This window comes from Cololabis saira, chromosome 19 (genome assembly GCF_033807715.1).
Source record: "Cololabis saira isolate AMF1-May2022 chromosome 19, fColSai1.1, whole genome shotgun sequence".
NCBI lineage: Eukaryota > Metazoa > Chordata > Actinopteri > Beloniformes > Belonidae > Cololabis > Cololabis saira.
Window position 1 is genome coordinate 14112167 of NC_084605.1, and position 24238 is coordinate 14136404.

Consider the following 24238-nt stretch of genomic DNA (forward strand, 5'->3'; position numbering starts at 1 on the left):
GGTCTTAATAAAATACATTAAAAAAAAACAAGACAACTTCCATTACCAACTAATAAATTGGTTTAAATCTTGTAATATTGAATGGTAGCAAGTATTTCAAATCTTTCTTTGTCTCTCTAAACAAAATATCTGAAATAAAGCCAATGAAAAATAAATAACTTTATAAACAGCAGAAAATAAATAACTTATGTCTTGTCTCAAAACACAAAATATTGTATACCTCTTGCAAACAAAATTAGATTTCTGAAATAATGGACATTAGCATGATTACGTCTGTTGTAGGTTCTAAATGTCGGTTTCAATTAATTATGGGTTAATTGCCCAGCCCCATCCAGCAGTACCTTTAACTTTAATCTGGCATTGCAACCGATGATCTCTTAGACATAATCATTTCTCAAAGAGGGCAATAGGAACAGATTCTGCACCCTTAGGACCCGTAAATAAGACAACAAAATCAGACTCACTGACTTTTATTTCAGTACGGCAATTTACACGTCATACGTGATGAGACAGAATAAATACAACCAGGAATAACAGTACTGCAGTATTCAGAGTTCTTTTTGCATATGATATGTTCTGCATATATCAAGCTGGACTCGATAAGTAAACATCTACCCATTTTTTTTTTTCTTGGCAGTTTTAGCAAAGAATTAAAGATTCAACACTCTGCTCACTACACATTAAATTCAAAAGATTAAAAAAAAAGCAAAACAAAAAAAAACAAAACAACAAACATATGGTAAATGTGGAAAACAATATACCAGAAGCACACATGGTTTGCCAGATTGGGGGTCATTCATGTGCTCTCTGATATCAACTTTCCAACTGAAATATTCACTTAACAGTCACAGCAAAGTGCAATTATGCAAAATGTACTTTCTTTTTCTCCAGGAAAAAATTAAAGCCAATAATTTACTACCCAAATTTTAATGCCAAACAGCAATCATATTTTTTTTTAACATATATTCATCTCTTTATTTTAGTACTTTATGAATCTCTGAACATGTTTGATCAGGAGAAAAAAAGCGACAATTTCACAATTACACTCAATTAAGGATCAAATGAATCAGTTACCTTCAGTTTATGATTGTAGTTATTAAAATAAACAGTTATGTAATGCTTCATCGTTCTCTAATCACGAGAAGAAGAATGTAAAGCTTAAATGAAAAAAAGGCACCATCAAAATCTGTTACATATTAGATATTAGATAATTTCAAGTGCTCTTTTCATTTTTTTGTTGTTGCATGTTCAAGCCTCACAGCTGAATAACAAGACAACCACATCATGTAGCGCGGCTCTGGTAAACACCAAGCTTAAGAATGTTGTATTTGACACAAAGTAAAAAAACAACAATGTAAAAAAGGTGCTGGATACAATTCACGGCTGCAGCCGTCACCTCCGTCCCGCTTTTGCTTCATTGACGTGGCTAAATCAGAATTGAGAGGTGAGAAAGTCCCCGGTCAGTGACATTTGGCTGCGTTGTGTCGGTGTGTTTTCCTCTGAAATAGTGCAGGAGTCCGGCTGCTGCAGCACCGAGGCTCTTAACCTCTTCCCTTCATCGTGTTTTAAAGCCAGTTAGGGTAGGCTGATCGCACTCATAATTGCACTTGAGGTCATTTTAAGTAAAAGCAAGAACTGACTTGCTTTTTAAAATTTCCAAGCTCTTTTAAAGTGGCGGCCTTCGTGACGGGCAGGAGCGCTCAGTCCTGCACATCCCTCTCCAGGTATTTCTTCATTCTCTGGCAGCGAGGACAGGAGCTGCTGCCGGACTTGCAGGCCAGGTGGAAAACGGCTTTACAATCTTTACACCTGGTTTAGAGACGACAGTAACATTTAAGAAGATTTGGATGCAAGCACCCTGCCAGATCACTATAAACTAAATAGGTATGTATTAGTAAAAGTAAAAATGCAATGGCAAATTTGAACTGAACTGACAATATCTATGTAAATACTTTTATTTGGATCTGTATTATCCTTTTGAATGTGAACAAAGACAAAACGGGAGATGCTGTCTGAGATGTAGAAGCTGCATTTGCAAACAAATTAGCAAGTTTTCTAAAATGCAGCAAAACGTTAAATATAGTTTAAATATTGAACAGCAACAAGTGTTTTCACTGGTTAACTTCCTCAACGGCTTCCTTGAATCTTTTCACAATATTTTGCACTGTAGATGTTAAAATGCAGAAGCTCCTTTCTTTCTTTTTTTTTTTTAAACTGAGCAATGGTTTTTCATTTTTCCGTCAAAAGGCAAAAACTTTAGCAGATGCTCCTTTAATACCGAGTCCTGACACAGATTAATTTACCAATGAGGAAAGCTTCCATAAAGTACGACATGGACGCTCTATAAACATGTTTTTGTCTCTTTCCTTGTCTTATTGAGTGCTTTGCCGTCATCAAATTCTATATTTGTTTAAAACTTCTAATTACAGTTGAAACAGTGCGGCAAACTGAATTGCGAAAATTACTTTCAAGAAAACGTTTTAGAAAACGGGTTTATGTTGGGTTACGTTGACCATCTGGCCGACACATCTAGCTTCTATTTGGAGTCAAAAAACTTTTCCCCCTTTTATAAATTGTTGGCTCTGTGGTTCACTCTTAACTTCAGAATAAAAGCTGCAGACGTAAATAAGCATTCTTCAGACAAACAAATGCGCTGCGGAGAGGGGATGGGGTGATGACAGGAAGAGGGGTGAAAGGCAGCAAGCAGAGAGACGGCTCAGGATAACATACCTGGCGGTGCTGTCGAACTGGAAGGGGAAGAGGATGTCTTCGGAGTGACATATCTGGCAAATGAAGCCCCGCTGAGTGCACAGGTCACAGTCGTGTACGTGGTTAGAGGCATGTTGCACCAGGTTCGTCAAGAACATTGTGTACTCGCCCTCTGCTATCTAAAAGAAAAAAAAAATAAATATTTAGACGTTTTGTTGGGGTAGTTGAGTGGTGCGACCTAAATATGTCAGAAGATACCTGTCGGAGGTCCATGACGCTGTACAGGTGACTCGACTCCAACAGGTATGTTCGCTGCCCCATTCTGGGGACACAAGAAGAAAAAAATGATAATGAGACCAGACTTCTCAATTCAAGTGATATTGTTTAAAGCAACCTGGGGTCCGCAACCACCCCTGGGGGGGCGCCAGAGATCTCTGGGGGTGCGCGAAACTCTGTCTGCTTTGAGGATATGTAGTTGTAAAAATTATATTTGCACATGTTAAATAAATAAAAAATCATAATCATAATAACACAACTAATGGAATTCTGTAATCCAAGTCTGTATAAACCCACTTAGAAATATATTTTGGTCATTTTAAAATACTAAGTTATTTAGCAGGATAAAAACTTAAAAACGTATTATTATATAATTATTCAACATCTAATCCTACTACTACTCCGGCAGGTTGTTAAAGGAAAAATGTAAAAAAAATCTGCTCTCATATTAAGAGACATTTTTCAGAAATATTTTTATGTCCTTGCAATTATTTTTTGTGCGTATTTCATACATTTGTGACACAAAATGAAGTGATAAAAACAAAGTCATATGTATACAGGGTAAACCAAAGAGAAATGTATAAAAAAAAACCAATTCATTTTCATTTTTTCAATTAAAGATTTGTAACGAATCACTTTACTCTTTTGGTGCTAGTACGTACGGGTTGGGGGGCCTGGCTGGTCTTAGATACAAGTATGGGGGAAACAAGGAAAAAAGGTTGGGAACCACTGGTTTAAAGCTTTTAGGATATACAATGCAATTAAATGCCTGTCTAAAGGAAAAAAAAAAAAAAAAAAAACTGTAAAACCCACCTGGCTTTGAGGTGTTTACAGGCGCCGCTGCGGCAGGTGAGCAGATAGTCCCCCAGCAGACGCAGCCTCTGCCGCAGGCTGTGGGCCTGCGCCATGGACTCGGCGTGCTTCACCAGCTCAGGGTTCAGCTGCTCCAGGTTCAGCAGCGGCTCCACCTTTACCTGAGCCAGCAACCGCAGGGCTCTCTTTGACACCTAGACGGACACACACAAGTAGGCACGCTACTGAGAGCCGGGTTGTGGTTTCACACTGAGCAGCTCAAAGCCAGCCAGCCGTTACATCTCAGTATAGAGGAGCTTCAGATCAGTACATTGTTGGTCTTTCAGTTTGACATGGATCAGAGGAGCAGAGGTTTCACTTATTTCTAGCTTCAGTTTTTGTTTCACTTTAAAGCGTTGGTGAATCAATTTATCTGATTTAAGAGTAGTCATCTTCTGTCTGGGAAAAATGAATACAAATTAATATTGTGAGTCCCTAGAGTTCATATTAAAAAGGAGCATGAGCCAGGATTGAGGCAGGATTTATGAAAAAAATTCGTATACATTAAGTTTTCTAGTAATAATGTCAAACCAAAACGAATGAGCCCTCTAGCGTATCTCTCCGTTGCCTTGAACAGGCTGTGTGCTGCAAAATGTGCTGCAATTGTGGGGCCGAATTTCCCGCGCTGTCCTGCGGATGTGACGTCACATGACGCTGCATGTGCGTTCTCCCCGTTCTCCCGTACCGGCTTCGCTGTTGGCTGCAGTACCCCCAACGGCCGTTGTGGCGAAGGGTGGCGCTAATTAAAATATTTCTTAAAAGGAGCCTCATGCTCCTTTAACAGTTATGAGTAAAAAAAGCTCCAAAAAAACAATGCGACATGCTGCAAAGTTCTTCTGACATCATGCTGATACTGATTCACCAAATCATCCCTGCATGTAGCCAGAAAGTGATCCGAGCATGTTGCGCTTACCTCCCGCTGTGTCAGGTCCCAGTTGTGCACCACTCGTGAGGGAATGATGGTGATGTCCCCGTTGTGGCAGGAGTCACAGTAGTGCTGGCCCGAGAACTCGCACAACCTGGCTCTGCCCAGGGACGGGCCGATCTGCTGAGGACAGTCTGGAAACAACACAGGTAACATCTCTCAGTCTGACTCGCATCCACTCAAAGCCAGGAAGTGATCCTGGGAAGCCAAGGAAATCAATTCAGCCTCACTAACACCTCAGACAAGCCCACAACTTATACAGCACCTTTAAAAAAAAACACAGCTGCTGAGACACTTTATAAATCAGTAGTTATTAATACTTTCAGACTGCAGGAAGCGTTTATCAGTTCTCAGAAATACTACACGAAGTTCTCCTTTTATGTCCTCTTGCAGGAACTGCAGCCAACTGTAGTTCATATCAGTACTTTTATAGTCTCTTACTTCCTACTGACTTAACCTCTGTACATTTTGAATCGGTGGACAATTTTTTCTTTGGTTTTTCTGTTTTAAAATCAGAATCTGAAGAAACAGAATAAGAAGGGTTAAAAAAAAAAGAAGCATAAATCTACTTAATGTAAAACAGCAGTGAGAGAGCTGCCTCTTCTTGTTAAAAGATGCTCAGTCATGACGGCACTGAGCCTGAAAAGCCGTTCATGGGACGCAGTAATATGCATTATGTGAGAACAAAATGTTTTTCCTCTCAGCCCTGGTCTGGGGCTTCTCACAACTTGTTCTTGACACATCGTCAGGGCAGAGGTTATTTCTCACGTGGTGTGCAAAAACTGTTGTGATTGGGTGTGGTTAATGCAGAGAAGCAGATGTCCTCCCCACTTTTTACTGGTGTGGCTGTTTGCACCGCAACTCTTTTTCCATCTCTCCAGCAATCACGAATAGTGACAATAAATATTCCTCCTCCATAAACTCATAGGGCCCGATTTACTAAAGGTTTGCGTGTGTAAAAACGTGTGCAAACTTGACAGCACCCGCAAACCAAAGTGCCAGCTGATCTACTAACAGCGTGCAAAGACGACTGCGTCTCTCAAATGCGCAAAATAGCACACGCAATCCATTTAGTACTTTTGCCCTGATGAATAATCAATATGGGGCGTACCCACCAGAAATCGCTAAATACTGGGAGGGAAAGATGCAAATTGGTCCATTTACCACACGCAATGAGATTTACCAAGCCTGAAAGTTATTGCGGGGATTGTGATTGCGTCTGTATTTAATACGTTCGAAAGGAAGGTGCTAATCTCCCCATGCAAAAGGAGAAATATTTTATTTGAATGTTAAATCGAGTATTATTCAGCAAAAGGTTGCCACAGGAGGCACATTCATTTTACTATTTGTGATAATAAATAAATCACGTGTTTTCATGGAGAAAAAAGTGTTTCTCATTGTGCGCCTATACTTGTTCTGCAGTCATACCCCGGTGTTGTGCCGTGAAAAGCACCCTCTCGTCTGACAAAAATGATATAATAATAAAAAAAAAAAAAAAAAAAAAATCGGGTAAATGGTTATTGATGTCATTAATTAATAGCCTGCTTACTGTGTTGTCGTCCATAATATTTGTAAATATATATAATATAAACTCCTAAGTATGTGTTTGTGTGAGTGTGTATATATAAATATATTGAAGTGTCAGTGTGTTGTTTTTTTTCTTGGTCTACTTATCATTGAATATACGAGGGGGTGCTTTTCACGGCAGGGGTGCTGAATACGGCACAACAATTTGCCTCTTCCACTAATATCTCTATAACTCCAACTCGTCAAATTTCATTTTGCGCTTGCGACTATATCCTGCTTTCCATCCAGACTCTCCATGGCGCAAAGTTTGCGCCGCAAACCGTAAGACGCGCAACACCTCATTTAAATACTGAGGTTTGCACCTGTTGTCAATTGCGCACGCAATCTTAGTTGATCACCCGCAAAACACACAACAACAGCACGTGCAAACTTTTTCAGTGCACACGCAATTTAGTACTCTTTATTTAGGATCTTAGTAAATTGGGCCCATAATCTCTAATTTCTGTTACTGTCACAGTGCGGCCGCTGTATTGTTGTTTTGGTTGCGGTAGACGTGTGCAGTAGGGCTGCAACCAACCACAGTTCTGATAGTCGTTTAGTCATCGACTTTGAAGCGATTAGTCGACTAATCGGATTATGAATCTCATATTTATTATTATTTGATCTTTGTGACCTCTCAGCTTTAACATTTTGCATGAGGTTGTTTAAATGATGTACTCATTAAAAATAAAAGACAAGATAGAAGGACACTTCATCCACATACATCTTTTAATGAACCGGTTGCTGCCATATTGTTTACCTGGTGCTGTACTCTATCACGCATGTGCAACGCTTAGCAGAGAAGGGAGGAAGATGCCTCACTCTGTTGAACGATAGGCAACAATTACATTTGTTGGCAACTATTTTTATAATCGACTTTTGTCAACAACGTCGACTAATTGTTGTATCCCTACTGTGCAGGGTTGCCAATTCTGCTTATAAGCAACTTTGGGATCCTTTTTGTGTGAATTTATTTTAAAATACCTGAAGTTGTGTGTTGCAGCTTTCTTTGGAGCTTGATGGTGATTATACATTTTAATACACCTTACTATATCTACTGTGCACACACTATACACACTTGTTTAATATGTATGATCAGCAAATAGTGTTAAAGTATGCAATAAATTATTATAGTCATTATTATTATCATCATTATCATCACTCACTACTGTCAGCCCCTCCCTCATCTGTCAGCCTGACAGATCTTGACTTTTGCAGTGTTTTCATCTGCAAAGATTAATACTCTTTTTACACTCGAGCAGGCAACCCTGTACGTGAGGTGCACACAGGTACTACACGTACCAGAGTTTGTTTTTCTCTGGGTGACAGGAATAATGAACCTCCATCCTTTGCAGCAGTTATTTTCTTCCTTTCTAATTAAAAGGGACTTGTGCTGATTGAATTCTCATTGGCGCACTCCAACCTCCGGAGAGAGTGCAGCAAATACCATATCTGGGAGGATTTTAATGCTGAAATCATGGCAAACTTTTTGAGATGGGGGAAACACTCCAGCAAGGTGAGCCTCTGTGGTGACGCCACCACGTCTCTAAGTCGCAGACTCCCATGGAGCACAACTAAACTAGCAACTGCTCCACTTGGTCCATTTTGATCATGTACCGCCTCCTGTTGTAGCGTTACATCAATCAGTCAAAAAAAGAGCGGATTACTAATTTTCCATTTCTCCTTTCCCAGTTTATTTTTGTTTTTCCCCTGTCTGTTTTGGTTTTAAAACAAACAAAAAAAAAATGTTGATTTTCAATTTTATTGATTTCATTCTAAAATGAAAAAACAACCAACACAAATTCTTATAAGGCCGCGTTCAGACTGCAGGCAAATCTGATATATATCTGATTCCTTCTCATATCCGATTTTCAGGGCTGACTGTCCACACTGTTTTTAGCAAGTGTCCAAATCGGATCTGGCTCTGTTCAGACTGGGCCACATCACTGACTGATCTGACGGGTTGCCGTAGCAACGACGTCGGAGCGGAGGCGTCACCCAGCGCGTGTATTGTGTGAAGTCATGTAATTGCGACATCAAAAACAATAACAATATGGAGCCAGCTCACATGCTGTTCCCTACCTGTAAAGCTGGGCATACACTGTACAATATTTTAAATCGTTTGAGACTGCCCCATCTCACTCTAATCCTCCCGTCGGACCTCTGTTACTGGAACTCGAGGCTGGTTTTGGGGCAGGGGTGGGCTGTGCCCACCCAAACGTGCGTCCTGCCCACCCGATCAAAGGTTATGGGGATCCTTTATTTTTTTATAATTTAATTTTTTTATATATATATATATATATATATAAAAAAATATATATATCTGTACCGTTTCTGATTGGGTGGGCACTGCGCATCATTTTTAAACATAACAATGAACGCATACCGCAAAAGTTGTGTCTCGGCGGAGGGACCCGACGTCCCAGCAAAATGAGAAACAGAGAAAAGTGTTCAGAACAAAACCATCAGCAAACTAACAAACCAACAAACAAAGCTCAGAGTTAACAAAACGAACCAGCAATGAACAACAAATGAGCTGACGGGCTGCAGGTTCAGGCTCACAGCGCGACTGAGGAAGATATGAAGGCTGATTTATGGTTCCGCGTTACACCAACGCAGACCTACGGCGTAGGGTACGCGGCGACGCGCACCGTACGTGGAAATGCAGTCTTTTTTCTGCTATTAAAACATGTTGTAATGCGAATTTGCAACACTTAAACTACAAATAATAGTTTTTGACGTGACATCAGAGATTGTACATGCTCTCTGTGAAAGGATGAGTAGCTCCACAACTGGAAATGGGCGTCTGGGACAGTCATATCCGATCTGAGTGTTTGGAGCTGTTCAGACTGACACGCATCTGCCCAAATGCGATATGGATCGGATATGAAACTACCTCCCGGAGGTGGTTTCCATCTGGTTTGCAAAAATCGGATCTCATGCGGTTTGGGACTGTTCAGACTTCAAAAGAGTCATCCAGTTTCAATCTGGATTTGCCTGCAGTCTGAACGCGGCCTAAGAGGTCGCTGCTTTAACACCAGCCTCTCGACGCTTAAATGAAATACACAGGATTGGAGGATTGGCTGTGTTTGAGCCGCTGTGTTAAACAGGACTGCCTCATCTTCACCAATTAGCCTGTTTGTCATGATTCAATGTTTCTATGTGTGGTGAAAGAGCATTTATTAGATCCGTTTTAAAGTAATACAAAAGCAGCAAACTGAACCTTGATGCAGGTTTTGGTTACTGTTATTTTAACTACAGTTAGGGCTCCAGTTTGTTTCAATCACTTACAGAAGGGTATTATAATGGACAGGACAAATGAATACAGCTAATAGAGCTTACAATAGGTGCACGCAAAACACATACACATGCAAACTATAACTTAAGACAGACCTTCAGCATCTCAATATTACCTGCACATTTGAAGCTCTGAGCGTCCAGCCCCTTTTCTGATGGAACCGTACAGAGATGAACCAGAAGTGCTCCATCTTCTTTCAGTCTGTGTTGCACTAGTCTGTGCAAATTTCCAGTCAATCCAGTACTCAGATATGTAGCAGCAGACTCTTCACAGAGTCCATCCTCCCCGCTCTCCAAATACGAGTCCAGAGCTCCACGGATCAAACTCCTCCAAGAGCGAGCCTCCTCCGGGCTCTCTGCCTTGAGCCTCAGCGTCTGTTTCACAGTCAGGACTTTGAAGAAGGCGGGTCCGCCCAGAGAAACATCAGGAACCACGTCACGTATTTGCTCAATAAGGTACGTTAGCCGCAATGACTTCTTTCTGTCTTGCACTTGAAAGCCCTTCAAGGCCTCCAGTGAGAGGGAGAAGATCAGAGGCGCCCATGTCCGGGCCTCCGGATCTGTGGAGAAGTATAAAACAGCCTCTTTGAGGGCATCCGTTTCTAAATCAGCAGTCCGAGTCCAGTCAAATTCCTGTGAAGGAGTAGTTGCCTCCTGCCCTCCGCTTATTCCCATGTCAGAGGACAATACGCATCGCTCAGGGCTGGAGGGGCCCGAGGATGGGGATGAAAGTGTGCGCTCATCTACTCCATTCTCACTGCAGGGCTGCAGCACCTCCCACTGCTCATCGGCACGTGATGTTGGCCGGCATTTGTTGACGGCTTCTACAATCCGGTCCACCCAGTCCTCCGCTTCATCGTGATTGGCTGCTCGGAGGTACAGTCTCTTCCCGGGGAAAGTCAGCTCGAAGCGGCCCTCCGGTGAGGTGATGCGAGCATCTTCGCATCTCAGAAGGGAGCAGTTGTCATAACACGTCCGCTCCTCCGCGTTGAGGTACAGGCGGAACTCGAAGGGCGAGAGCTCGCAGTAATAATCCCGCCACATTCCCATCGTACTTCGCCGCTCCAGGTGGCCGAGTTTCAGCAAGCCTCGAAAGGGGTTGGACAACCCTGACGCAACGATAGAGACACATGACAAGAAGTGCAAGAAAAGAAAAATCATAAATTATCACACATAAACTTTGAGCATTTCCTTATTAAAGAGACTTTTAATTGTTATGAAACAGACATGTTTCCATTCTGTGAAAGGAATCAATTTATGGAACAATCTGAACAAAGAAAACAAAGAATCCAAATCAAACATTACATTCAAAAGAACAATTAAAGCCTGTATGTTAAGGAAATATAACGAAAAATGTTGAGTTTGATTGACATACCCGTAGGCGGTGGTAATTTTATTTAATGTTATTTTAATTTTATTTTAGTTGTTTTTATTCACTTAGTTGTTTTTTTTTAAATTATTTTTAATTTATGTTATTTGTGAAAGGGGCAGATCAGATAAGATTCTTCTTCTTTCTGCTCCCTTTTCATTCATAAGTTAGGAACATTTGTATTTGTGTTTGTATTAAATTGTTTTGTTTTTTGAATGAAATAAAGAATAAAATTAAATGAAACATGTAATAATGAAGCCTTTCCCATTACTAACAAGATCTATTTCAATTACATTTATCATTTCTTTCTAAATAATTTAAAACATTACAGTACTGTTCTCTCTTTTGCTAAAAAAAAAAAAAAAAAAAACATTTTTAGGGAACCAGGAAGCCACAGAAGAGGATTTAGAAGTCTGCAACCTAAAGTCAGTGGTTATGTAGTGAAATTAGACAATAGCTGCTCCTGACGTACTGCCTCCTAACATCATGAATAAAAAACAAAAAACAAAAGCATTCCTATCAATTAACTCAAAGGCTTTTAGTTTTCATTACATCAGCTGTTATCTCACATGTGTCATACTTCCTTTAAGTTCTGCAGCTGAATAAGTGTCTGACTCACTCAGGTGACGTTGTGCAAGAAAAGCTTTTATCACAACCTGGCCACACCTCATGAATTACTTAAGAACTGGCGCTTTCTTATTTTAGACTTGGAGGAAATCACCTGCTTGAATAGTTTGACACGTAACTGGGGCGTAATCCCAGTTTCCAAACAGACAGGATTTCTTCTTCCTTGTATGGATGATGCTTAAAGTAATATTTACATGTTTATACTATTCTAGCTATCTATATGTGAATGAGTTGATGAATCATTCACCCACATGGCTGTAATAATTTATAATTCTCTTTCATATAGGTTCCCTGATGCATGATAAAAATAATTGAAATACAATACTATTGTTTGAGAGGGTGAAACATAACAACCTGGAAATTTTCTCTTTGTGTGAAAAAGTGATCAAAAGTGTTATTCTGTCACTTCTGCTAGTAGGATGAGAATGGAGGCAGCCATAAACCCTCAGCTATCTTTTTCTTTATCTTCTCAGTAGGGATGGGTGATATTTTACCGTTCACGATAAACCGTCAGAAAAATTCCTCACGATAAGAATTTGTATCTCGCGGTAAAAACGATAAATTCCCGTTGATGTTTTTGTGTAAAGCTGATTTATGGTTCTGCGTTAAATCCATGTACAACGTACGTGAAGGAAGGAAGGAAGGAAGGAAGGAAGGAAGGAAGGAAGGAAGGACAAAGAAAGAAAAAAAGAGGGAAGAAGAAAAAAAGAGGGAAGAAGAAAGAAAGAAAGAGGAAAGAAAGAAAGAGGGAGGGAAGAAAGAAAGAAAGAAAGAAAGAAAGAGGAAAGAAAAAAAGAGGGAAGAAAAAAAGAGGGAGGGAAGAAAGAAAGAAAGAAAGAGGAAAGAAAAAAAGGAGGGAGGGAAGAAAGAAAGAAAGAAGAAAAAAAGAGGGAGGGAAGAAAGAAAGAAAGAAAGAGGAAAGAAAAAAAGGAGGGAGGGAAGAAAGAAAAAAAGAAAGAAAAAAAAGAAAGAGGGAAGAAGAAAGAAAGAGGGAAGAAGAAGGAAAGAAAGAAAGAGGGAGGAAAGAAAGAAAGAGGGAGGAAAGAAAGAAAGAGGGAGGGAAGAAAGAAAGAAAGAAAGAAAGAAAGAAAGAAAGAAAGAAAGAAAGAAAGAAAGAAAGAAAGAAAGAAAGAAAGAAAGAAAGAAAGAAAGAAAGAAAGAAAGAAAGAAAGAAAGAAAGAAAGAAAGAAAGAAAGAAAGAAAGAAAGAAAGAAAGAAAGAAAGAAAGAAAGATTCCCGTTGATGACGTTTTTGTGTAACAAACATGGCGGATCTGAGAGCGAGATAGATTTATAGTTACAAAGGTGGAGTTCAATTGGTATTTTTTTTATCGTCATTTTTATCGTTATCGGGATAAATGCCAGAAATTATCGTGATAAACATTTTAGTCCATACCGCCCATCCCTACTTCTCAGACATACAGATCGACTACCTGTTAGGTTTACACTGAAAGGGTGGAGACCGTGGACACACCTATTTGCCTTCGATGGACGACACTGGGAGGTGACTGAGACGCTTTGGGTTCAGCTGCTGGAGCAGAGGGAGGCACGTCGTCAGTGTCTGGCACCTCTTCCAGGTGAGGTTTGTAAATGTCATCGTCAGAAATCCAAGAGTGTGAGTGCTGAAGACAGAAAGAGAAAGAAAGAGCTTTCACTGATGTTCAAACAAACACTGGGTGTCAACTATGTTTCTTTGGGGCTACATTAACGAACCATCATTGATGATACCCTTCTTTGTTAAAGGTTAACACATATTTGTGCATCTTCACCAACATTAACTAAATACCCAAGGTGTGATAATACCGTACAAGTAGGGCTGGGGATCGATTCAAATATCAAGAATCGATTCGATTCCGATTCAGAATCGATTATCACGATCCGATTCGATATTGATTTGGGTTACTGTTAATAAAACTGTTTTTTCAGCTGTTGCATGAATTATATGACTGTGTAGTTATGCAACATATTAATACTAGTATTATATTGAGATTCAACAGCAAGTATTGGCAGCTAATGATGCTGTAAGGACCAATCAGCTCCCAGAATGCTGATAGAACTGCTTTCAGAAACATTGTGTGGGGGTGCTTTCACACCTGTACCGTTTCAAGCAGTTGTTCCGATACAGGGAACGTTTCCCCCTAAAGATCGGAACGTTTGGTATATGTGAACACAGCAATCGCGCTCTGAAACGGTACAAAACAAGCGATCCGAGATCGCCTAGGAGAGGTGGTCTCGGCCCGATTCTAATCGAGACCTGAAACGGTTCATTTTTTTTATTTGGAGTGAGAACATGATCCACACAGCAACCGAGACAACTCCATTCATTGTGTGTGTGCTGCCGCGGCGCAAGGAGAGGAGTCGGTCCTCCACCAACTCCTCTCCTATTGGACGTGCGAGATGTCTTCCCAGCACGGCACAAATTAAACTTTGTTTGAAATTAAACAATGTTCAATTCGGGCAGGGTTTGCGCAGCCCAAACCCGGCTGCAGCAGGCGGCCTCTCGTCCGCTGCCGGGCTCCGCTCTGCGCCGAGCGCACATAAATGAATGGGTAAAGCCTGATTTATGGTTCCGCGTTAAATCGACGCAGAACCTACTCCGTACTCTATGCCGTAGGCTCTGCATTGGTGTGACGCGGAACCATAAATCAGCCAAAGCCGCGGCTGCAGTCTGCCCTGCGCTGAACGGGGCGTGTTGTTTTTCCCTGGGTGCGGAAGAGGAAACTCCTTCCGCGTTCATTTGACCAATCAGAGAGCAGCTGGTTCGCGCATGGAATTTGTTACCAGCTTTGAACCGGTACAGACGTTTGCCTTGTGAACACAAACCCCACGAACGAGAAACGGAACAACTGTATCGGTTCAGCCCCTGAATCGGAACAAAACAAACGGGCCACAGGTCTGAAAGCACCCTGGGTCAGAATTATCAAACAGATCCAGGGAGGAAACAGAGGACGAAAGAAAAATCGCTTTTATTTTTTCCCCATTTATGAGAATTTGGTTTTTAACATTTATGCAAATGTAACCCCAAGACAGTATAATAAAGCAAAGAAATATAGACAATGTATGCAATTATAACTGAAAACTTTAATGTTTTCATACCTTTAAACATATTTAAAAGGCAAAAACATGGCACCAGCTATTCTCGTGTCCAACAAAATATTCCTTTTTTGGGCATAAACAAAAAAGTACCAAAAGTTGTAATGTAATGATGATTTTTTTTATTTTTTTTTCTTCTTTTTTTTTTTAAATCGATCTTTAGACATATGAATCGATTTTTAGGAATTAATATGAGAATAGATTTAAAATCGGAGAATCTATTTTTTCAACACAGGCCTACGTACAAGTCCTGTATTTGGGTAAATATTACATCATATGCCACACGTTAACACAAAATAGAGGTTTCTGATGTTGACGACAGGTATTTGACAGTACAGTATTATACTGTATTTTAACCACGGCATCCAGCCACCGGAGCAGTTAAATCTCTGATCCGCTTGACACTTCAAGTCATCAGGATGTCTGAAGCACCGGGGAGCATCTTTATAACATAGTAAGACTAGTGGGACAACTCAATCCTAAAATGGCTTCAAATAGGACAACAATGAGTGCCAGAAGCAACAATTTTCCAGGAATTACTGAGAAGCTTGTGATTATTTTCCATCATGACAAATTAGTTTCCAGGATTTAGTGTCAAACATCCCATTTGTCATTTCCTCAGTGGGAAAATCCAAAAAGCATTTCAGTCACGAGCACCTTTCTGTATGCTCCTCGTCTTTGAAGCCCCCGTTACCTGTCTAGAACTTCAGTCTCAAATGCAGAACCAAATCTTTGAGTAACCGACCAAAGAGCAGAAAGGCATAACACACATCATGTGATTTCAAAGATGGAGCATTGAGTCTTGCCTCATTTCCATTACATTTTCAACTGAAAACTATTTGCTTTGAAAAACAAAATACTTACCGACAATGAATCTGAGGACAATTTCCTGCTGAGGACGCTGCTAGAGCGCTGCGGGCCTTTATGCACTTGGAAGTTCGAGTCTTTGGAGTCCTCCTTCTGCTTCATTTCCTGGACAGGCTTGCTGCGCTGCTCAACACCAGCCACACGTACTTCCTCCTTAAGCTCACCCATTGCAGCTGGGTCCGAGGGCGATTCAGAAGAAGCGTTATTGCAGATTTTAAGGGGAGACTGGTCATCTGGTCGCTCGTCACGTGACGGCAGCGCGACGGATGTCTGCGATGGCTCTGATTCTGAATTTGGGAGTTGGTCAGCAGGGTCTAGGGCTGACACAATAGGGTCTTGGGAGGACATAATAGGGTCTTGGGGGGATATAGCAGGACCCAGGGTCTCGCTGTCTGAGCCGCTGAGTGTGACAGTCTCTGGAAACTGGTCAGCTCCTGTGCTGGAGACAAACGAATCTTCACGCATGGAGTCCTGACTGCAGTGTCCACTCTCCCTGAAATCAGCCCCCCCACTGCAGACACAGGAAAGTCAGGAGAGATATTTAATTTTGAGTTTACAGCAAAAGTAACAGGATTATCATGAAATCCATTTTTTTAATGACTAAAATCATCACCGCTGATGATTGCAGAAATACTTACAATACACTGTTTGCATGTTAAGACAGTCATTGTAGATGCTTCTTACTTGTAATTTCCACAAAGAAATTCACAACAAACAATATCATTCACCAAACATCCTCCACTAAAGCCATTGTGGTTTTTTTACAGTGTTACCAAAAGTGCTCCAGACTATCTTTAAAACTATCTTTATCTCTTTCACAACACTCAAACACTCCAGCACGGTTCATGAATGTCAGCGCGGTAGGTTTTGAGTAATATTTTGAAAAACAAACTGTAAAAATCATAAGCCTTTGTCTTGATTCTCAAAATGGAAAGAGAACTCATGCCAGAGCAGCCAAAGTACGTTTGCAGCTCCATCTCAGTCATCTCTTGTGACAACTGTGTATCGCTTAACGTTATAAATCTTCAACTTAAAGGAGCCGTCTGTAAGAAATGGCCAAAACTGGTACTGCAGTCACTTTCAAAATATTGTTGAGCGGCGTGTACCCTCCCCCTCCTCCCCCCGACCAGAGGTTGCCAGGTAGGCTGCAGAATGCAGCAGGAACGTAGGCTGCCATGGCTGCAATAATTAGAGCCGAGCTGGCAACCCGGATGCCGAAACAATACTGACTTCGTGATTGGGAGATAGGTGGAGGGTGGAGCTTCAGAAACAATACTGACTTGGTGATTGGGAGATAGGTGGAGGGTGGAGCTTCAGGCCAAAACAAAAAATGACAACATAAACATCAGTTGAGGGCTGCAACTCCTCTTTTTAAACTGGAATATCCTGGCTTGAGTGCTGTTGTCAGTGACATAAGTATTTGAAATGAACATGATTTTTAAATGTCTGTTGACATATCGGGGTCATTTTATGATTCGTTTTATTATTGCTCTTACATACAGCTCCTTTAAGCTTTACCTCAATAGGATGATGTATTAACTAAACTAATGTGTTTATGGAGAAAGAAAGAAAAAAAAAAACATCACCAAGTGACTCAAATTTGGTCATTGTAATTTCTGGTTTTAGCACTTGACTTTGTTTAATAAAAAATAAGAAAGGCATAGAAAACGTATACATACTCCTTCTGTGGCCTCTTGCTGGTGATGCTGACATTAATGGGTGCATCCAGGTCCCCTGAAGACCAGTGGTCTCCCGCGGGGCTGCGGTGGTCCTGCCCCTGCAGGAGGCTGTCAGAGCCGTAGCTGGACGAGAGCTGGGAGGAGCCTGTGGTGTCCAGGCTTAAATTAGAGGAGTGAAATGCAGTCCTGTCTCCTTGCAACACACCTGTCCCCCTTGCCACGAACGCTGGGCAGACTCTCTGCACGTCCAAGGCATCCGACGAGCTTGAAGACTGAGACACCGTATCCCAGGATTCCTTGCGAGCGGGCTTGGAGTTGGGATGTCCTTCTCCGTTCAGGGGCAGGTCGCGTGGGTCCACCTGGAACAGCGGACACAGTCCAGCCAGAGCCAGGGGGGTGGTGGTCCATTCGTTGAGGACGGCTGACTTGTAAGACAGGCTGAATGTGAGCGAGGCCAGACCCTGGAGGTAGCTGAGCAGAACTTCTCGCTCCTCTGTGTTCAGGAGCAAGGCACTGGGTTGATAATGGCCCCGCAGCTTGGAGTCTTCCCGAAACAGCGATAGGAGGTAGCACTCCAGAAGGCCGTGGTTGAGGGCGAGCCGCAGCCATGCCCGACAGCGACCCACGTCCGTGCCCACAAAGCTGATCTTCTCCAGCTCCGTCACCACATCACTGCAGATGTAACAGATGGTTGGTACATTTTTAAATACTAAATTTCCCTGAACACACATAGATTCAATTCAATTCAATTCATACTTTATTAAAGACACATCTTGAGAAGAGGTCCATAGTACCATAAAAAAATTATACATATAACATACACGATATTAGGGCTGGGCGATATATTGAGATTTTAATATATATCGATATATTTTCAAACGCGATATGGTACGAGACAATATCGTTTATATCGATTTAAAAAAAAAATAATAATAATTTTTTTACTTTTTTTTTTTTTTAATTATTTTGATATAGCATATTTTGTGACAAATTGACTTGAATGTTTTATTTGAGATTTGCACAAATGTTTTGTTATTTGCACAACTGTCAACCTCAGTGGAAAAGTCTGCCTGTTACTGTCTACATTGTATTAATTGCACAGTGTATTTTAATTTAATTGTTATGCAGGAAAGGGATATTTGTTTTATTGTATTCAAGAAGCATTTTTATTCTATATATGCAGGCAGTTTATTCTTATTTCATTTGTTTTATACATTTTGATATTGTGCAGATCTCTGTTAATAAAGGAACCTGTGTGACATTTGGCACGAGGCTTTGTATTAAAACTGACTGTTTTTTTAAGGGTTTGCCTCAGAAAAAATGAAGCTAACAGAGATGCTATGCTGTAATGCTTTGGGGGAAACCCCAATTATGGCACAGAAAAAATATCGATATATATCGAGTATCGCCATTTAGCTAGAAAATATCGAGATATGACTTTTGGTCCATATCGCCCAGCCCTACACGATATAAAAGACAACAACCTATGATATAAAAGATATAAAAACCACAATACAGAAGACTAAAAAACAACAGTGACACAAAAAGAAAACAGTTATTGCGCAAGTGTAGAGACATGAACGCCAGTGGTTCCACAACGTGGATGTGAACTTGACTGAGCTGAGTGCAGGATTTGTTAAGCAGGTGGTAATGCTATTAAAGAGTTAGATACTCTACATATACATTTGTACATCAACTTCCGTAGCACAGTAGCACAGGTTGGTACTCCAACACTAGCAAACAGATGACTAGCACTACAGCTCCTTGGGACTTTAAGAAGCAGCCTCATGCAGTCATTATAAGCCACAGTGAGCCTCTGCATGCTGCTTTTCTTGTACCGACACCACAAGTGGCCAGTGTAAAGGGATGTCCACATCAGATTGACCACAAACATGAAGATTTGCTGTTGAAATGATAAATGAGTATTTATGCTTGCATGTTCTACTACTACTACTACTACTACTGTCATTTAGCAGACGCTTTTATCCAAAGCGACTTACATCTGAGAGAACAACACAAGCACAAAATCACATAGGAGGTACAGCTGGATCAGTGCTGGTCAGACTGCTGAGAGTCCAGTTGGACACAGATGCTGCCATGCCAGTGCTAGAATATACATGTTTTTTTTAATAAGAAAGCTGCGTCTAAGACGACACCATCTTGACGTAAGTGCATGCATCTTACTAGATGCCGAAGTGCTCCTTAGCTGAGTCTTTAGGTTGCTCTTAAAAGTAGGTCCAGACCCTGTAGATCGGACAGAGTTTGGTAGGTCGTTCCACCATCGGGGAACAACGGAGGAGAAGAGACTAGCTACTGATTTCACACCACGTGGTGGTGGAAGAACCAGGCGTCTTTCACTGGCTGAGCGGAGCTGTGGAGAGGGAGTGTAGCTCTGAATCAAGTAGTGAAAGTATTGAGGAGCCGTTTGCGTAATTGTTTGGTAGCCAGAAGCAGAGCTTGATGCGTGCTGCTACTGGAAGCCAGTGCAGAGAGATTAGCAGCGGAGTGAGAATGAGAATGAGCTCTCTTGGGTTGATTGAAAACCAGACGTGCCGCTGCATTCTGGATCATCTGTAGAGGTTTAACTGAGCACGCAGGAAGGCCGACCAACAAGGAATTACAGTAGTCAATACGTACAATCATGTTCTGATGATAAACTAAACATTTCCACTGTTGTGGTGTATCATTACAAGCTTGTATTTACCGGTGGGTGACAGTCTTGAGGAGGCTCCAGAAAAAAGGCTGCGGGAGGGGTCCCCCCTTTCTGTTGCGGCCCCCGGCCTCAGACCGGACGTACTTGCTCTTGATCCCGTGGATGAAGATGGCCTCAAGGGCACAGCAGAGGAGGTTAGCATCCCCATCTTCACTGGTCACCACGGCGTCTGATGTTACATATCTCTTCTGAAGGGCTTTAAGTGATTGTACCAACTTCTCTTTGATCTATGCAGCAATGTGGTTCATGAAAAAAAAAAAAAGAAAAAAGAAACACCAGCTCATTTATTTTTAGGATTAAAATGCGTTCGCATGTGAAGGTAGTCGGAAAAAGGAATTCCGCGAACAAAAGATATAAACAGACTACCGGTATACATGTTTTATCTATTTATATATTTTCTGTATTACAAACGACAGTATTAAGATAAATAGATAAGGGAAGGTCAAAGGCTACATTGTCATGAATCATAGCCTGCAGATGAGCCTCTATCACATGTCACCCACTGTCATATGATATGGAAAGAAAGAGGTCATGAAAAAATATCAAACAAAGCTACAAGAAAAATATTTTTAGCAACACAAGTTCCGGGAGAATTCTTGACAGCGAGCACTGCAAAAAATTATCTGGCTTTGCTTGAGATGGCAAAAGATTATGCATAAACTAATGAACGTTTAAAGAACTAGTTCCTTATCTGTCGTCCAGGTTTCCGAGAACATACTAATGTCAGCAGTGTACGTGGTACACACCCTGTGTAATATGAATTAACGCTTTAAGCTATGATCTTCCAGACAGAAACCTTTCACCCCCAATTAATTTTAGTACAAAATCCACTTAAATGTGAAAATATCTAAAACCCCTTCTTAAAAAGGGTATTAAAACAGCCAGGAGCAAAAATGTATTTAAAGGCCAGATATGCTACTAAATCCAAGACCGTCAATGAATTTTATCAAAGAGGTAGAAAAACAACAATGGCCCGGTTTCCCAGATCAGTTAAGTAGTTCTTAACAGTTAAGTAGTTCTTTCACAGGCTCCTTAAGATGGTTTGAAAGAAGTCTTTCGCTGTTAAGAACTACTTAACTGATCTGGGAAACCGGGCCAATGTATATCATACCTATGATGCAAAATGAGTCAAATTAAATTAGACCGGTGAAAAAAGATGAAACATCATCTACATGGTGAATGTGGATTACACATATCTGGCCATGTAGGTGATGTTTCAGTTTATTTTAACCTAAATCAAAATGCTCACAACTTCACTTTAAGACTCTCCTAACCCTGCTAACTTGTGGTAGTAAAAACAGAACAAATGTGAGAGTGTCGAGTAGCACTTAAATTTAAGTGGCGCCCCTTACGAAGTCAGTAAGACGCACAATTATCAGCTGAGCAAGATCTACACTTATCTTTCATGTGTTGTGCTGTTGTTTCCAACTAGATTTGATCCTCACACTCTCTTTTTAAAAGCGTCACATTAACTTGTTTTGCAAAAAAAACAACTGAATAACAGGAGCACATGACCCAGGAGATCACTTTGTGCAGCTACAGTCAACAGTGGTGCAACAATGAACACAGAGAGGAACATTACAACAGAGAAAGCTGAACACGCTCTACTATAATGTCACAATCTTTTCAGCAGCAATGAAATCTATACAATGTTTAGAAAAGCCAGGGATTTTACCTGTCTGACATCTTTGGCCTCCGTTGCTGTGTCTGGCATCTGCGTGGCAAGCATGGCACCTCTTAGGAACATTTACTCCCACATGGCACACTACAACACACACAAAGAAAACTAAGATTTAAAAAAAAAAAAATAGTGCCAATCCAAAAGTAACTGTACTTTTATGCAGTGAATTCTGTCCCACTAATGAAAAAGGACATTTGCCTTTTCAAATGAATACAGAAACAGCTAAGCAGACAGGATTCTTCCATTTCCACTAAATGCTGCAGCACATCACAAGACTACAGTTGGATATTTCTGCAACTTCATGCTTTCTGTGAGGAACCCCTCTGTAACTGGGTCATGTGAGACACTGATTGAGGAGGAAGTGGGCAGGGAAGTAGCAGCAAATGCTTTGAAAGCACTTCCCTAATCACATTTATCTTTTTTTTTAATAAAAAAAAAAAAGCAACATAGGTTCCGGGACGATCACACCGAGATAAGACTCATTTCAAAACCACTAGTGCTAAAGTATGGTTAAGTAACAGCACACGTGTTGCTTTGCATCGTTTTATTTTGATTGCTGTTGAAGTAAAAACACTTCTGGTCTCTGCCATTTCACTGTTAGCTCCTTGTTTAACTGTAAATGTACGCAAGCTCAACAGGAAAAAAAGCAGAAAATTGAAAAAAAAAGTGTGTGCAATCCGTGACTTGCTTAAACAATGTGTTAAAAGAAAAAAAAGAGTTAAAAAAAAACACGACATGTCTGCACTATTTTTGAACATAGTTAGCTTCCTTACCGAAAGAGTGGCCCACCTGTCATAAAGGTCCAAAAACACGGTTATGTTTTCTGTTTATTCCGTAAACGTGCCAAGTACACGTTAGTCCGTGCAGTCGCTTTCCATGTCTTTGATTACACGGACCAAAGCAGCAGTAAAGAAGAGAAACAGCACAAACGCCTCGCTGTCTGTCTGTGCAGCTGAAGTGTCGGGCCGCGGTGCATCATGGGAAGTAGACAGGACTGGCGACGCATTCACGTCCTACCTCGAAAATAGTAAAGATCCAAATATTTGGGGAACAAGGATTTTTTTACATAGTAAACGTGCTTGTCATATGCAAGGTTTCTGTGATCGCTTAAATATTTTTCTCCTTTGTTTGTTACTTAATATAGTGACCTGTACATCTTTTCAAATAGCAACACACGGAAATAAACCGTTGTTATTGCTTTTATTTGTATTTCCGCCAGGTTAAGATCAAACAATATAATCTAAAACTCACATATCCAGATATCCCAACAATAAGTAGGTATTGTTTTGTTGAACCATCCTGAGCTATCGCCTATAAGCCTACAAGGAGCAACGGTACCACGAGGATAGTTGAGTAAGTGGTAGTTTACGAGTAACATTTAAAGGCAACACAGCTATTGAGTGTTGTTGTTGCTGCATTTGATGACACGTGAGGACTTGATGTTCCCTGCTTAGATAAAACATCTCAACTATTCTAATTACACACTAACACTTGTAAATGACCTCAACCACCCCAAAATTGCATTTAATCTTGTATCTATTCGTGGCTTTGTATAGCAATGGGGTAGTGTAATCAAAATGTGTGAAAACAGTTGAACAGAGGACTTCCCTTAAAGGTATAGTCTGTAATCGTATTCAAAAACATTTATTGTTATACTGGGTGAAATGGTCCTTCCATCCTGATAGTAGCCAGTGAATAATGTGTTCAGAAAAAGGAAATAAAAAAAATCAGACCTCTCTGACAGCTTTAATCCTGTAAAAACTCTGACCAATCTGTTTTTTGCGCACCGAGTGGCACGGATTGGTCAGAGGACCAGAGGATTGGCAGGGGGGAAAGAACCAATCAGATGCCTTCATTTTAAGTCCCGCCCACGCCCCCCTCTGTCCCATGCGTGCACTCGTCACGTCGAAAATCTTGCCAGAAAACTTCACACACTCGAGTCACGTTTGCTGAAGAATGGCGCAGAAAACGAGAAAACGCAGCCAAAAATACCACCTCCAGCGTTACTTGTAACGGCTCTCCCTGCTAAAAAGGCTAAAAAAAGAAAGCCAAAGTGCAATTCTGCTGCGCAGGTTGTCCGCTACTGGGGGTCTGCCATGGACCCCCAGTATGGGGGTCCGTGGGGATGGAGGCGTCTCCATCCCGGCGAGGGCGGACAGCGCCAGTGGGGGTGGCGGTGCGCTGCGGTGCTGTGCAGGCTCTGGAGCCACGGCTACGCCGTACCGTACGGCGTAGCCGTGGCTACGGCGTAGGGTACGCGGCGACGCGCACCATTCTGCGTTGGTGTAACGGGGAACCATAAATCAGCTTTCAGCGTGTGCTCTGTGTGCTGGTCTGAACACTTCTCTGTTGTGCTCATTTTGCTGGGACGTCGGGTCCCTCCACCGAGACACAACTTTTGCGGTATGTGTTCATTGTTGTGTCTAAAAATGATGCGCAGTGCCCACCCAATCAGAAACGGTACAGATATTCTGTGATATTTTTTTATTTTTATAAAAAAATAAAATTATAAAAAAATAAAGGATCCCCATAACTTTGATTGGGTGGGCAGGACGCACGTTTGGGTGGGCACAGCCCCCCCCCTA

At 41.2% G+C, this 24238-nt stretch overlaps 1 protein-coding gene across 2 annotated transcripts; it reads right to left on the reverse strand.

The window, feature by feature from the left end:
• Positions 1-454: 454 nt before the first annotated feature.
• plekhm1 (pleckstrin homology domain containing, family M (with RUN domain) member 1) lies at positions 455-22619 on the reverse strand. 2 transcript variants are annotated; one of them, XM_061707990.1, is made up of 12 exons: positions 22443-22619; positions 21648-21737; positions 19964-20199; positions 17260-17931; positions 15578-16091; positions 13095-13242; positions 9742-10734; positions 4751-4896; positions 3799-3992; positions 2968-3031; positions 2731-2888; positions 455-1809 (listed from the first exon to the last, which is right to left on the reverse strand). In XM_061707990.1, the coding sequence occupies exons 2-12, from the start codon at positions 21717-21719 to the stop codon at positions 1701-1703; spliced, it is 3306 nt and encodes a 1101-aa protein (XP_061563974.1). In that variant the 5' UTR covers positions 21720-21737; positions 22443-22619; the 3' UTR covers positions 455-1700. The 2 variants fall into 2 exon arrangements, with proteins under 2 accessions (XP_061563974.1, XP_061563973.1); XM_061707989.1 differs by having other exon boundaries at positions 22427-22619.
• Positions 22620-24238: the final 1619 nt, after the last annotated feature.